Genomic DNA, 16,902 nt, shown 5'->3' with positions numbered 1-16,902 from the left:
GTGAATGGAAATTGGAAAGAATTAAAGAAACGACAAGGCCACAAAAAATGTGATTTATATATAGGTTATGAATTTAAATATATTAATTTGTCGAATTAACCGACTGGTTTTGATAGTTAAAGGGAGTATTGTTATACTCAAAGATATTGAATTTGAACAGTTATGCTTGCATGGTGTGTTGTCAATATATTAATTTAATTTACACACGAACAAAACGATCTCAATAGTTAAAGAACTTATTATTATATCTTGAGGTCTCAGGTTTAAACACTATGTATATAGGGGTATGAACGTTCATTATCAAAAGGTTGAGAGTTTTTTAACACATATTACCTTATATAATTATATTCACTACAAATTTATCAAAAAAATAATTTATCGAATTCATCAAGTAATTTTCGGTAATTAGAAAAATGTTATTATTGTTAGAAGTATTAAGTTTAAATAGTAGTATCTACAAAACGACAACGTGTATTGCTAATAATTAAAACAAAAAATTCGAGGAGACAATACCATGTAATTATCGGACTACTATTAATTTTTTAACAATAATGTTTGTCTACATTATTTTTTTGGGTTATAGATGTAAGCACTGTGTTAACAGTGGGAAAATCTCCTTCTCATGGAAGCCCGATCGGAGTTGAGATTTCCTTGAACTTCGCTATAGGTGGCTGGTGGATAACCGAAAGCCCCAAGCTCGTTTCTCGCCCAAGGTTAGCCATTTTGTCTGCAAGTCTATTTACTTCACCAGGGATGTAACTAATCGTGATGTTCCATTGTCGGTTGACGTAATGTCAGATTCGTCGGATGACAGTAGGTTCGTAGGTCTAGCCGGCGGAGTTAAGACATCGCATGGCATCAAGGTTATCCGTTTCCACCTTCAGCTGGCGCACGTCACTATCCCAGGCCACTTGGAGGCGATCAAAAATCTCCCAAAGCTCAGCCTGAAGCACGGAGCAGCAGCTGATGTTTACCTATATTTTACATGTTAGGGTGTATTTGGCTTTGGAATGTGAGATTTTCATACGAATGAAATTCACATTTCTCCGTTTGGTTGGTCGGAAATGTTATTCTCGGTAATCTTATATTACCAATATTAGATTTTTTAGGGTATATTAAATGTTATTACCTCTCTTTCTTTAGGTATTATTGGATTACCGGTATTTTGGACTAAAATGCCCTTAAATTTTTTCTTTCAAAAATATCATTATTTTGTCATTGAATAATAAAAATTATACGAATGTTAAATTACAAATTTATCCTTAAACTATTTTAGATTTATAAAAAAAACTATAATTAAAATTTTATATAAAATTCATGAGTTAAAATAAAATTTTATCCTTTCATTAAACCTTTTTATATTTTAAATTTTGTAAAAAATATTATATAAATTTTATGAATTTAATTTTTTTAAAGAAAATATATAAATATTTTATAAATTGCTAAAAAAACAAATATATAATAAGGACAATTTGGTCAAATATATATTTCAATGATCTTTTTTTTTCTTTAACCAAACACGGTAATCTTACATTCCTGCTACACCAACCAAACACAAAATACAATATTTTCAGTAATCTTATTCCCTGTCAATCTTTTATTCTCACTGATAATCTTACATTTTATGAACCAAATGCACATTTATGGTAATGATTGATGAACACGTCGTCATTAGCTTGGACTTGCATTTTTATTATTATATAATAATGATGATGCTTGATATATTTTTATTTTATGCTCTTGTTTTTTAACATACATGTTTACGTAGAGTTATTTTTTTAAATATTGTTTTTAAGCAATTATAATCTTATTTTTGAGTGATAAAATAAAAATAAGCATAAATTATATAAAATATTATTAAATATTAAATATTGTATTATTTATATATACTAGCACTGAATTTTAATTTATATTTCAATTATATTATTAGATTGTTAAATCTTTAACATTACGATGATTTTGATGATGTCTATCGATATAGACACCATATCAAAATAATATAATTTCGATATGTATATTTTAATACTCAAAATAAATCAAAACTACATCATTTTATCATATACAAATGAAAATTAGATTACTCTTCATAAGGAGCAAACCTAGACCTATTGTAATAAAAAGCTTACGCTTGGTCATTAAATCAACATAGGGTTTAGAAATAACTATAATAAAAATAATATATATTTTAAAAATACAATTGAGACGTACGAACTAATTGATTTCGGTGGCAAATGAATTGCTACTATTTTTTAAAGTATTAGATTCGAACACCACGAATACTATGAGAGTTATCTTTAAATAGATATTACATTGTATTTATCCCATATTAATAAAAAATACAATTGAGATTAATTTTAAAATTTTAAAATATTAAACTCCAAATTTCTCATTATAATTTATTAGAAATAAAATTAAAAAGATTTGAGAGTAACCTTTTATTTAAATTATTACTTTTTATGATGGAGACTTTGAGGGAGGTTTTTCTCCATTTGGCGGTGTTTACTTTCATGCCATTTCATGGGCATTTATGACATTTTCAATATTTTATTTATTTCCAACTATTTTAGGTTAATCAAGTAATTGTAAACTAATTGCTTAATTAGAAGCGAGATAGATAAGCCACGGAAAATTCGTGGGCAACAAAACCTAAAGAAACAAAAAGTGTTACAGCTGGCAAGAGGAATGAGCTAGAAGAAAGCCCAATCGCAGTTCGCCAGGTGGAAACCGCAACGCTTACACGTCCATTTTTTTAATGGGTAAAGTACACAAATGGTCCCCCAATTATAAGATACTACTTTTTTTATTCTTCTAACTATTAAAAGTTATAAAATTATCCTGTGACAATAGGAGTTGTTTTGTTGAGTATATCGACTATTAAAAGTTACAAAATGATAACCCGACTATTCATTATGTTCCACACTCAGACTATTAAAATTTACAAAATTAATGATCATCTGAGTTTGACGTTGACATGCTGATTGAGATATACTAATCGTTTAAGATTATGAGATCAAATTTTATCGTATCTCAGTTAGTATGTTAACGTCAAACTTAGACTGTCTTTAATTTTTTAACGTAAAAGAACGAGCTTAGAACATAATGAATAGTCAATTAACTATTTTATAACTTTTAATAGTCGAGTGATTTAACAAAGTAACTCCTTACAGTTAAGGGATCATTTTGTAACTTTTAATAATTGTGTGACTTAACCAAATAAAATACTATAGTCAGAAACTATTTTTGTACTTTATTATTTTTTAATTGTCTTCTCTTCAAACTCCATCATTGGAATTATTCCAAAACTCGTGTATGTCCACGCGCCCGAAGATCAAGCCATTAATTGCTGTTAAGGAGGGCTGGACAGTGTTATCATCTCTATTTATTTGAATTTTTATTACTCCATATTTTTTTCCTATATTAAAGGTTTAACGTAACTATATCTAAAGTTAATTTCAATTGTTTCAATAATTTTTTTATTAAAAAATAAATGTTTAACATTTTTAACATTATACTTTTATATACATGTCGTTAAATTCGATTGTTAATTGACATGTGTTAAACTTATCAAAATTTAAAAAATTTATTTATTTTTTTGAATTTTTATATGCATAACATGTGTCACTTAATGATTGAATTTAATAGTGTTAACGACATAAAAACTTAAAAGTGTAACATTGAATTCAACGTTACACATTTATTTTTAACGAAAAATTCTTTAGGCACTTGAAGTTAACTTTAGATATAGTTTTGATACTTATTTTTATATTAAGTCAATATTAAATAAACACATAAATTTAGAAGATAAATTTAATTATATGTTAAATCATATAAAATAAGAAAAATAATAAAATTATTCTAATAAAAATAATTAATAGATTTGACATATTTATTTTAATATATTTAAAATAATAAGATAAATAAGGAAAAATAAAAAATATAAATATTATCTTTTATTTATTTTTAATAGGATATTTTAACTTGATAATTTTAAAAATTAAAATAGATAAATTTAATGAGACAGAGGATGTACATAACATTGTATCTCCATCTCAGTTTTAAAAATTGTTTATTAAGTTATATCAAAATTATTATTAAACTTATCAAATATTATAACGCGATTGATATATGTTACAAAATAATGATAAATTTAAAGAATAATTTACAATAATTATTTTAAAATCATTTAAAAAATTAACAATCGTTTTATATTTTTTGAAATTCCAATTATTAATTTTATATTGTGTTGATTTTTATAAAATAAAATAAAATATATTTATATAACTTTATATTATTATATCATCAAAAATTAATGCTGTGTGTAAAAATATGAAAATAAAATTTGAATTAAAGTTTAAAATTCAATTTAAAAACACAGTTGTGAGAAGCTCACTTTCAAACGCGTCAAGTCACCTCCATGGACGTGGAAAAAGAGTTTTGGTTTCCTTTAATGTGAGAGCTCAAACGACGGCTGCGGTAAACATGATTGATAATCGGTGCAACAGTAGCCGTCGGATTTATGCTACAGGTAAAAAGGCATTTGCCAATGTCACCGCCGTAATAGACGGAGACAGATTATTGCTCACATCGCGACTGCTACTTTTCTTATCGCCACATGAAAACTGGATATTTTGATTTGCACAGAGTTGAAAATAAATAACTAATAAAATTTGTATTAAAAGTTTTAAATTGAATAATTAACTATTAGGATGGTCAAATATGTAATTTTATTTAAAATAGCATACCAATGATAGCTCGGGACGTGCATTTTCGAATATTCAAAAATTTGAATAATTAGAATTATAATCTGATATAAAAGAATTGGATATCTATTTTTTTCGTTTGGATATTCAAATATTTGGTATTTTAACATAAAATTTAATTTGATAAAAAATTTACATTTAAATTTTATGTTTTGTGATTTTAAGCAATATCTTTTATACTTCTACTATATTCTATATATATTTAATTATTCATACATAATATAATAAACAAATTAAACATCTTAATTTTAACATCTACTATATATTATATATATTTAATTATTCATACATAACATAATAAACAAATTAAACATCTTAATTCAGATGTAGCACCAAAAACAATACCCCCATGGTGGCACTCACCTACCCAGTCACCACTGGATCGAATGAGCGGCCTACAGTCGTCCTCCGCCTCCCATGAACAGTCCATGCGGTCTCCCGGGTTTCCCTGGATATATCTCGTTTACATAAGCTTTCTTTACAAACAATCCGGAGAAAATGATCCCCCATGCTCCACACCCTCCATGGAGTTGCGTCGCCTCCAACGGATCGTCGTACTTTAACTTCTCGGCCAGCTTGTTGCATCCGATGAGAACCCAGGATAAAATGAATCCACAAATGATAGCTGGCCACGGATCGACGACGGAACAACCGCCAGTGATCTCAGCGAAACTGCCGAACAAACCGTTGCAAACGTCGGAGACGTTCCAATGACCAGTGAGCAAACGTTTACCGAAGAGTGTTGTTAGAGCGGACGAACATCCTACAATTGTCGTCGTTACGGCGGTTCTTCCGATGGTGCTCCATTGTCCATAGAAAGAACCGGTTCGGCCGTAAGTTTTGAAGACGGTGATGAATGAACCTGGATTGAAACCGTACCAGCCAAACCATAACAAAAATGTTCCTAGTACGACCAATGTGCCACTATGTCCACGTAAAGACACAGGCTTGCCATCACTGTCGAATCGACCCATGCGAGGACCTTCAATCCAGGCACTCCATAAGCCAGCAATGCCGCCGACCATGTGAACAACTCCGGAACCGGAAAAATGGAGCACCCCGAATCCAAATAAAAGGTTATCTTCTAGAACAGCACTCGCCTAACCATCGGCAGACCAGAACCAATGACACACTATGGGGTAAACCAAACCAGTCAAAAAGGAAGAATATACGAAATAAGCAACAAACTGAGTCCTCTCTGCAATAGAACCACTGGTGACCCCAGCAGCCGCGATGGCAAAAGACCATTGATACAAGAAGAAACTATAGTCTCCGGAGGGTGAAGGGAAATCTTTTAGCCCAAAAAGGTGTTTCCCGATGAATCCATTGGAAGGAGAACCATAGGCCAAAGCAAAGCCGAAGAGGTAATACGACAAACCACCGTTGGCAGCATCGAGGACATTGGTAAGCATGATGTTCATGGTGTTCTTGGCACGTACAGAACAGACACAAAGCATGGCAAAACCGATCTGCATGGAGAACACAAGATATGCTGAGAAAAGAAGGTAGGTGTTATCAATGGCATACGTTGCGCGCGGCAACCAACATGTTCGAAACAGCATCTATGCATTTAGCAGCAACGGTGACATTGGCAGCAGTGCCGAGAAGAGGACGAAGATGGGCAGCAGAGCAGGTAAAACTAGTCATATTGGATAGTGGAAATGAGAAATGAGAGAATGCAAAAGAGATTTAACTTGATGTAGGAGTTTAGATTCCAAGTTTTTAAGGTTTTAGGTATTACTCTCCCCATTCCTTCAGACTAAGAGATTTAGAGACAAAAATAACAAAATTTTGTTAGTTTCCTAACATGGAGGAAGTTTGATAATAACATCGAATTTTAAATTTTTACACACTTTTCAAGCTTCACAAAAATGTGAACTTTTCATCGGAAGAGAGAAAAATAATTTGAATATTAAATTTTATATAGATATGTCACCTTAGACTAATAATTTTAGGATAAAATACACAAATGATCATATGATTATAAGATATTATTTTGTTGAATTCCTCAACTATTAAAAGTTATAAAATGGTCATCGATTAATGCAAGTTGATTTGTTGAGTTATTTGACGATAAAAAATTAAAAAATAATCACTCGATTAGTATGTTCCATACTTGTCTTTTTATGTTAAAAAAATTAATGACAGTTTGAGTCGGACATTAACATGTTGACTGAAATATGATCAAATCTAATCTTATAATCTTAAACGACTATCATATCTCATTTAGTATGTTAATGTCCAATTTAGATGACTAATAATTTTTTAACGTAAAAAGACAAGTTTGAAACATAATGAATAATAGAATGATCATTTTATAACTTTTAATTATCATGAGACTCAACCAAACAATATCCTATAGTCGAGAAACCATTTCTGTACTGTATCCGTAATTTTATTATCAGAAAAATTCATACTCTTAGCTCAAAAAAACAGGACTTATGCTTAATAGATAAAGCAGTGAATGCAATTTTGGTTGTTCATCTCAAGTAGACATCTAAATTTCTTAATTGTCCGACATGATTTTACGTTAGAAATACAAACCTAAAAATTTATATTACAAATTTATGTTAGGAATACAAACTTAAAAAATTATATTAAAAATTTAAAATCACAAAATTTCAGTTATAAAATTAGATCATCAAGAGAAAATACTATCTAAACCTTATAGATCTGAATTCTGAAACTTCAGACACCGTTCATGATTTTGTTTTACATTTCTGTACAATCACTTGCTGTTCGTTTTTGTACAATTGCACACCATCAAAGCCTTCTATTATAATACAGTCACTATATCAATCCTATAAAGCAACAACCTATCTCTAATTTCTCTCTTCTATTTTGTAGTCCGTGGCACGAGGACCAGGTCTACTTCTCTAGAATGCACAAGGCTATGCTAATCAGTTATGCACGATCCCAAGACTTTTCGAATGTCGGTATCAAAGAAAATCATACCAGTATCATAAGACATATGATTGGCAGAAAGTGAAGTAAGTTCTGCAAGAGACTCTTCGGGAAAGGATTGGTCATCGAAAAGGAAGCTCTCCAGCTCGTCGAAAACTGATTTATCTCCTTCATTTACCTCCTTGGATGCTTCTTTCTCGTTTGTGGAGGTTTGAAGCTGTGAACAATCAACAGAAGGTTGTTGGTTGCATTCACTGGTGTTGTTGACCCAGTTCAAGTCATAATCGGAGACAACAAGATTTGTTGCCGGTTGATTTTGATTCTGAAGGTGACTGGCATCTTGGTTCAGGCTTGACTGAGGAACAGGCTGACCGAATGCCGAGGATCGGGAGGGTGCTGAACTGTTAATAACGCTGTCCATACCAGGATGTGAAGAGCTCTGGTGAGTATGTGCCCCTAAAGTTGAACCAGAACAAAGATTTGGCCAGCAAATGGGGTTTGAATTCCTTTCATTTGATACTGTAAAAAAAGAGGGATTCTGTTGATGCCGTGAAGCAATACCAGAAGTAATGTTTTCTGATGGAACATCTGCAGTGCGGTTCATTGTTGACACAACTTCCATCCTTTTAGACATTGCTTTGGAAGAGACAAATTGGGGACCCAGGTTGCTAATCCTGGTACCTCGATCCCTTCGAATTACAGTATTATGCACCTCATGTAACTGATGTGAGACTGGATGTGGATGCATTCTCCTCCTATTTAAAACATGTTGGCTACCCACACCAGGGTTATATGGAACCCTATATCTGGTAGATGAACAAGCACGAATTAATGATGGCTGTTGGATGTGAGTTTGAGGTATCCGATTCCAAGCAGCTTGAGTTGAAATTAGCCTTGAAACTTGATTTTGCAGTGTGAACTGTGTATTGTCACATGGAGCTTGGTTAAGTCGGGGCATTGCCATAGAGTGAAAAGCGACAGGAGCTTTTGTAACTGCTATGGGAAATTTCCAGACATGCCTGGAAGTCTTCCGCAAATTCTTCCACTTCTCCTCTTTATCAGTGGCATGACAATGATCAGAGTTACAGGTACCCGAACCCCAATAACTACATGGTGCTTTCGAGTCGCAAACAAAGCAATGACACTGCAATTTCAAAAGGGCATTCATTGTATTCATTAGAAATGTGCACGCTAAACTCAAGAGCATCAGGCTCTGAAACAGTGCAGCATTCAACCATCAGAAATTAATAAAATTTCAAGTCACTTTTCAAAAAAATTAAGATATTTACCAATTCACAATATTGTTCATGTGAGGTTGAACTGAAAGGGAACCTAGCACAATCATGCCGTGGATGGGGGTAATCTCTGCATGCAATCTGCAACCATACCAAAGAGAAATGAGAGAGCTATCACAAATGGAGTGCTTACGAGGCGGGAGATAACAGTCTTCAATGCATAAAGCAAAAGGTAACAGAGTACGTCAAACATTAATAATATTAAGCATGTTACATAAATGCACCCTAAGATCACCTCATCTCCCAGATGACCCATGATAGAAAATTTCTGAGCCTTTTGTCTACTTTCAATCTTTTGAGATTTCAGCAGCAAGATAGGACCATTTTGTCCACACTGCTACAACAAAATTATCAAACAGATAATATCATTCTGTTAAGATCAGATGAGAACAAAGGTAGGTCTTTTTGGTTCTCAAACCGGTCATTTCCCCTCCAGCAACTCAACCCTGTAACATTCACATTCAGGAAAAACGACCAAACTTCACGTCTTGTTTCCCCCCCCCCATAGATTCCCATAGATTAGTGATCTAGCTCATTTTTAACAGCACCAGATGATAACGTTTTTCAAAGGCCTCACTTCTGCATTCCGGTTGGCATATACAGCACAACACACTGATTAACCCATAAAGGTGTTTTAGCATGTTGAAACTTGAAAGAGTAAATAAATGCATAGCAAATCTCCACACAACATGAACATGCAAAGTTGCTAGAGCTAGAACACAAACTAAAAAAATCAAGAACAGCAACAAAAATACCAAAAAATCAAGAACTATAACAACAACAACAAAAATTAATCAATTTAACATGCAATGCTACCAGGAAATTTAAATAACAATTTTAAAAAGCAAACCAACCCTAAACTCAACACCAAGTCACCAAACAAAGCCTTCCTTCTTACTGAAAACACATATAGATATCAGCATCGTTAAATCTACAAATAAGTAGGAGAATCAATAATTTTGGTTTATTCATCCCTTGGAAGAAAACAATCACAAATTTAATTAGTAACGGCAGGAACAAACATATAAACCACTTGTCTAATTTCAGCAACGAAACATTGAAAAAGAATAGTCAGCGTAATCAGGCAGAAGCACAATCAAAACATAATAAAGAGATAGGCTTTACCTGCCCTTTTTGCCCGACAATAAGACACTCATCGGAATCTTCTTGGAGATCAGTAACATCGGACAATGCCTTATCTGGGTCACCTTCCAAAACGACACAATCACCATCGTCCTCAACAGCAACCTTCCTGGCCACTGAATTCGGTGATTCTGATTTCTTGGTGGGGTTGACTTCCCCGACCACCATCACGTCATCGGGATCGTCGAACACCTTATCAATGACTTCCAGAACTTCCGATAACCAGTTGTAATCGACGCCCTTCGGCTCCTCCCAAGTTAACGTCGCCTCATCATCGTCAGAGCTTAAGTCAAAACTAATAGGAGACGCCTCCATCATAAAAAAAGGAGAAATTTTAGGGTCTTATTTTGTCAAAAGAAATAAAGTAAGAACAGCCTTCTTCTATTCACGGGAATCGCTGGACTTCTTGCAATCTGAATAAACAAGCAAGACAGGTGAAACCAAAAGTCAAAGAAGAGCTTGAAAACATGAAGAATTCAGAATGGTTTGGGATTCATTAAAAGAACACCTGGGGTACTGTTCTTGCCTTTAAGGGTGAAAATTTGGGCGAAATTGAAATTGAAGCAGGGACGAAATGAACTGAAAAGTTTAGGAAATTGGACATGGCTTTATATTGGATACCCTAAAGCGAAAAAAGAAAATAAAGTTAGGGGTATAGTTGAGATTTCAATGCTACAACGTTCATATGACGACCGACAACAACAACCACATCCTGTCCGTCAGTTATAGATACCATCGCGCGATATAATGTCTCACTTCACTTTGTCTTTTGGTCTTGAGTTTATTTTTATTTTTTGTTTTTTATACTCTCTTACGATATATAATTTCATAATCTTACATGTACTAAAAGTTTTGAGTTTAAATATGGAAAAAATTAAAAATTAATTAAAATTTTAAAAACTAAAAGTTATTTATTTTTTTCTGAATAAAAAGTGACATCGAAAGCTTCATCTTTAAAAACTATATCTAAACTCTCATTTTAACCCTTGATTTTTTTTATTATCAAAAGTGACCTTGAAAGCTTCATTCTATTATTATTATTATTATTATTATTATTATTATTATTATTATTATTATTATTATTTTCTTGATTACATTAAAATATGTAATATATTTATCAATTAATGAGTGACACATAAAAAATCAAATTAGAAATAAGTTATAGTTTAAAGTTCAAATTACAATTTAATCTTTAATTTATAATTTATTTCCAATTTGATATCCACATATTACTCAATAATTAATCGAATCAATTGCTTTTTTTAAAACTCTTCAATAAAATGGATTAAAAGTGATGATAAGTTAAAACTTTATAAATTATTTTTAATAACAAGATTAAGAGCCAAAATGAAAATTTGAATGAAATTCATGGATTAATTTCATGTTTAAATCTAAAATTTATATCAAATAGATGGATGGATGGATAGGCCATGAACTATTTTGGGCAACTGTAGAGTTTGGCGGTGGACCCAAATATTAAAATTATGGTTTAGGAAAGGGACAAATATTCTCATCTAATAAAATTTATTTTTTTAATAATATAAGATAATTATAACATAATTTGTTTAGAATTTTTAATTTATTAATATCAAATAGATGGATGGATGGGCCATGAAGTAGGTTGAACAGTTATTTTTTTTAGCCGATTTTATTTCTCATATGTAATGGGGTAAGGGGAAGGTAGGATAGTAGGTTACCCCCAACATCAGATTAAGAGCAGCTTTCGTGAAAGACCTCCATCTGGAATCAGCATCGCCAAATCCCTTACAAAATAAAGATAAAAAAGTATGATATTAGCATTGGCTTATTTATACTTTTAATTAAGTATATATGCTAATCTTAGTGTACTGGTTGAAATTATTCCTTAGAACCTAACTTTATTTTCCATCTATGTTTTGCCAAGACAAGTGGTGGGTTTTTGTCAGTCGAAGGATACTTTCATTAGCATGATTGTTACTGCAACGTTAGAAAATTATCAATTAGAATATTGACTCAACATTAACTCATTACTACACGATTAATTATCAACAATAAATTCATGTAAATATATTTAACTAAAGGGTAAATTATAGAGTTCGTCACTTTTGTCTCATTTTTATAAACGTATGGTCATTCGATTAAAAAAATATAATTTGTAGTCACTTTCATTTTGTTTTAATTAAGATGTGGTCACTGAAACGTTTAATTTTGTTAGTTTCATGATGTGGCATGTTAGTAAAAAGTTTAATTTTTTACTTTAATCCTTGAACTTTAGATAAAATAATAATTAGAGCTCATTTTATAAATTCAAAATAATTTAAGGACTATAGACACTCATTTTCGTCCGATTTTTTTATTATATATATATATATATAGTTTGCAAATGATTTTTGAAATATATATAATATATATAGCTTTGAAAACACTTTTTTGAAAATGTATATATTATATAGTTTTTAAAAACATTTTGAAAACTATAAAATATATAGTTTTTAAAAACATTTTGAAAATATATAATATATGGTTTTTAAAACATTTTGAAAACATATATATATATATATAGTTTTTAAAACATTTTGAAAATATATATATAATATAGTTTTAAAAACATTTTTTGAGAACATATATAATATATAGTTTTAAAACATTTTTGAAAACTATATAATATATAACGTTGAAAACATTTTTAAAATATATATAATATATAGTTTAAAAATATTTTTGAAATATATATTATATAGTTTATATCATTAGTATTATTTTTTTATTTATTCATTTTATTTTATTAACTTTATTTTATTTTTATTTTTGGTTCCAGGGTCCAATAAGTCCAACTTCAGGTCCAGCAAGGGTGTGGGTCGTCCAACCGGGTAGGCAAGCCTGACTCGGTAAACCCACCCGGATTAGGGTTTCAACATTTGTCACAGCGCCGCAAGCATGACAACCAATGGATCAGATCAACTGATCCAACGACCCACAACAGATCAGGGGACTAGGGTTTGAAAAACCCTAAGATATCATTTGAGCAAACGGATCTGAATCGTTGGATCTGATCCAATCCAACGACCAGAAGCATCACGCGTCGCCGGTCAAACATGCAACAAGATCGGAACAAACACGTTCCATAACGTCTAACAGAACGCAAATCTCAACAAGATCAGGAACAACCCCGAGATAATCGATACTACACTTGCCTAGGGTATCGATACTACACAATGTGTATCAGTACCCATTCATGTGGCATCGATACTACATGAAGCAGTATCGGTACTTCTTTGCATTTTTGCTCAAATCCGAATTTAATGGATTTTGAATTATTTTTGAAACCTTTTGAAAACTTTGAATAAATTCAATTAAGTCCAAAAACATTTTGCCTTCATTTGTTATATCGAAACATAGTTTTACACATTTTGAGTTGAAAAAAGTTCTGCCCAGACCACTACATTGTTTTTATTAATCTACGTTAGACCCTTCCGATTTTTGTTGATGAATTCAATATACACTTCACAATTTCAAAAACTATTGTTGTGTAGTTTATCTGGAAACACATGTTTCTTCTGATGAACTGACACATATTGCTGGTTGCAGAAATACTACATGGCTTCATCGAGAGAACTGGTCCGCATTGCAGAAATCTCCAGTTATTGATATGTTTGGTGAATCAATTGCTGGAGCGGCCACGATTAGAGGTTTTGGGCAAGAGAAAAGGTTCATGAAGAGAAATCTTTATCTTCCTGATTATTTTGCCCGCCCATTCTTTTGCAGTCTTGCTGCTATTGAGTGGCTCTGCACGAGGAAGGAATTACTTTCGACCTTTGTATTTGCTTTTTGCATGATCTTGCTCGTGAGTTTTCCACAAGGAAATATTGCTCCGAGTAAGTTAATCTTTTGCATTATTATTGATTTATCTGCTTGTTTGCAAGACATTCGAGTTATTGCATATGACCTTAACTGATAAGTCTTGCTTCTAAACAGGTATGGCTGGCCTTGCTGTGACATATGGCCTTAACTTAAATGCACGATTACCACGGTGGATACTTAGTTTTTGCAAGCTCGAGAATAAAATAATTTCTATAGAGAGGATTTATCAGTACAGCCAAATTCCAAGTGAAGCTCCTTCTGTTATTGAAAACTCCCACCCTCCGTCTATGTGGCCGGAACATGGAGCAATTGAATTGCATGATTTAAAGGTATCATCTAGTTGTTTTTCCCCCACACCATGTTCGTGCACTACTTTATTTTTCCATAAAACATCAGAGACTCACATATACCATACTGTTTCTACGTTAAGATCTTTCACATTACTAGTAATATCATGTGGAAAATGTGCAACGTATGAGAAGTTTATAGCATCCGAATGGACTTACCTGGAAGATTTTGATTCTGTTTATCATTTTCTTCAACCCCCCCCCCCCAAAAAAAACGATTTTATGTTTTAATGATGTCAGAGAAAAAGGATGGAACCGCATGCTGACATTTCCTTTTCTTTTATATATTCCATCTTTCAAAGGTTCGCTATGCTGAAAATCTTCCTGTTGTGCTTCATGGAGTAACCTGTGCATTTCCTGGTGGCAAAAAGATAGGAATTGTTGGGCGTACTGGAAGTGGTAAATCTACTTTGATCCAATCATTATTCCGATTGATTGAGCCAGCTGGTGGGAGAATCATTATAGACAACATTGACATTTCCACAATTGAGCTCCATGACCTACGTAGACGTCTTGGTATCATACCCCAAGATCCTACATTATTTGAAGGAACTATTAGAGACAATCTTGATCCTCTCGAAGAGCATTCGGATCATGAAATTTGGGAGGTACAAATTTCATTTGCACCGTGCTCTCTCCCCCTAATAATACAAGTATAGAGAGTTATGGAAATCCATGAATTTCACATAAGTTCCGTGTTTATTCCATCAGCATAAAGTACACATTCATGATGTTTCTTACCTCCTAAGAAATTAAAACTATCTAGAAAATTCAAATAATTCTCGAGTTTGTTGTTCTTTTATTGAGGATTTCAGGTTCTTTAGTAAGATTATCAGTTCCTTGGAAGAGTTGTTACCGATAACTTATACTATGAGTTTTACCATGCTAATGATATGTTAAGTCTTGAAATGAGATCATGTTTGAACGACAAGCGCTGGATTTTTCTTCTCCACAGGCTCTTGATAAGTCTCAGCTCGGAGATATTGTGCGTGAGAAAGACCAAAAGCATGATGCACCAGGTTTGCACCGTCCCTCTTAGGCATCATTACATCTGAACTGGAAAAGAAAAATTCATAGAGAAAGAAGAGGTAGAAAAGCCCTTTGAAGTTGAATGTGGTTGATAGGTCCTTTTTCCTTTGATGTAAAATGTGCAGTTTTAGAAAATGGAGATAACTGGAGTGTGGGGCAGCGGCAACTTGTTTCCCTCGGCAGAGCTTTGCTCAAACAGGCAAGAATACTCGTGCTTGACGAAGCAACAGCATCAGTTGATACTGCCACCGATAATCTCATACAGAAGATCATCCGAACAGAGTTCATGAACTGCACAGTTGGCACTATTGCACATCGTATTCCAACCATAATCGACGGTGATTTTGTTTTGGTGTTAAGTGATGGTACGTAAACATGTGTCTTCAAAATTTCATTTTTAAATTCGGAATGCTTCACTATTATTTTCATTGAAAGTCTTGACATTTTCCAAATAAATCGGAAACTTATTTGCAGGTCGAGTTGCAGAGTTTGACACTCCGGCACATCTCTTGGAGGATAAATCATCAATGTTTCTGAAGTTAGTAACCGAGTATTCCTCTAGATCAAGCGGCATACCGGATTTCTAAAACAGATTACAAGCCCAAAATTCTTCCAGTCGGGCATTGGGAGCTAAGGGACCAAGAGTGAACCAGCTGCCACTGCTTCTTTCTTGCAGCACTCGGCTAACACAACAACGAAGGGCAACGGCAAATGTACTGACCGAGCCATTTAACCAAAACCTCAAGTAATTTCAACTTCAAGGTAACTTTCGAGTAAATTCACCCCTAATTGGATTTGGAAAGTTCATTCACAGTTATAGCAACCTGACATAACTTGTAACTGAAAATAAGCTCGACGGGTAGAGTCTATGGAAGGAAAAAAAAGAATAAGAACAATGGTGGGGTTCATATTTGTTGAAGATGTGCAATAACATAGTGGGTCAGAGAAAATGTTAGTATGTAGTTAGGAGAAACTTGTGGAGTTTGTAGTTAGATCCCACTCTTTCTACTGCCAAAATGGTAAGTTGTAGACAGGGTTGGGCTAGGACATTGGAGGCTCTGTGTAAATTCTTAAAAAGAGACCCTTAAATTCTTATAAAGAGGCCCTTAGTAAAAATTGTAAAGCTTGAATGCAGTATATATAGGGAGATTGGTGATATTACTAACACAAATTCTAACGGTGTGGATAGGGAGATCATGAAGATGAATTCATTTCTCGTAAAGTGGAGTTAGACTAAAAAAAAAAGAAATTTTTATTGTAATAAATCTAATTTTTTTTAGGCCCTTGCTATTATGAGGCCCTGTTCGATCGTACAAGTTGCGCTCTCTCTAGCCCCGCCTCTGGCTGAAGAACATAAATTTTGTTTCTTCTCTTTAATTTCAACTTCTGTTTTGCTTCTTCCTTGCTAATGAAGATTTCTTTGATGCCAGCAACTTGGATTTCATTCATTAACATTAAATTTGGCTTCTCTTTATGAACAATTACCATTAACTTTATATCTTATTCAATAATGATCATTTGATGGTAATTATTTGTAAATTTCTTTCTTTCTGTCAATTCTTTAACTCATTATCCTCCCATCAA

At 32.7% G+C, this 16,902-nt stretch overlaps 2 protein-coding genes and 1 pseudogene across 2 annotated transcripts; 1 reads left to right on the top strand and 2 right to left on the bottom strand.

The window, feature by feature from the left end:
- Positions 1–827: 827 nt before the first annotated feature.
- Positions 828–6,407, bottom strand: LOC120167766 (annotated as a pseudogene).
- A 1,096-nt stretch (positions 6,408–7,503) lies between these two features.
- Positions 7,504–10,665, bottom strand: LOC120167738. Its single transcript, XM_039176664.1, has 3 exons — positions 10,085–10,665; positions 8,954–9,040; positions 7,504–8,808 (listed from the first exon to the last, which is right to left on the bottom strand). The coding sequence occupies exons 1-3, from the start codon at positions 10,418–10,420 to the stop codon at positions 7,657–7,659; spliced, it is 1,575 nt and encodes a 524-aa protein (XP_039032595.1). The 5' UTR covers positions 10,421–10,665; the 3' UTR covers positions 7,504–7,656.
- Positions 10,666–11,766: 1,101 nt separating this feature from the next.
- Positions 11,767–15,925, top strand: LOC120167765 (ABC transporter C family member 5-like). The gene is made up of 8 exons (XM_039176680.1): positions 11,767–11,771; positions 13,670–13,789; positions 13,847–13,956; positions 14,057–14,271; positions 14,592–14,897; positions 15,245–15,308; positions 15,444–15,683; positions 15,793–15,925. Exons 1-8 carry the CDS (start codon positions 11,767–11,769, stop codon positions 15,903–15,905), a joined length of 1,173 nt encoding a protein of 390 aa, XP_039032611.1. The 3' UTR covers positions 15,906–15,925.
- The last annotated feature ends 977 nt before the right edge of the window (positions 15,926–16,902 follow it).

Source organism: Hibiscus syriacus, unplaced genomic scaffold (genome assembly GCF_006381635.1).
Source record: "Hibiscus syriacus cultivar Baekdansim isolate YM2019G1 unplaced genomic scaffold, ASM638163v2 tig00111693_pilon, whole genome shotgun sequence".
Lineage (NCBI taxonomy): Eukaryota > Viridiplantae > Streptophyta > Magnoliopsida > Malvales > Malvaceae > Hibiscus > Hibiscus syriacus.
The sequence above is the reverse complement of the archived record's forward strand: the minus strand, read 5'-3'. Positions and strand labels throughout refer to the sequence as shown.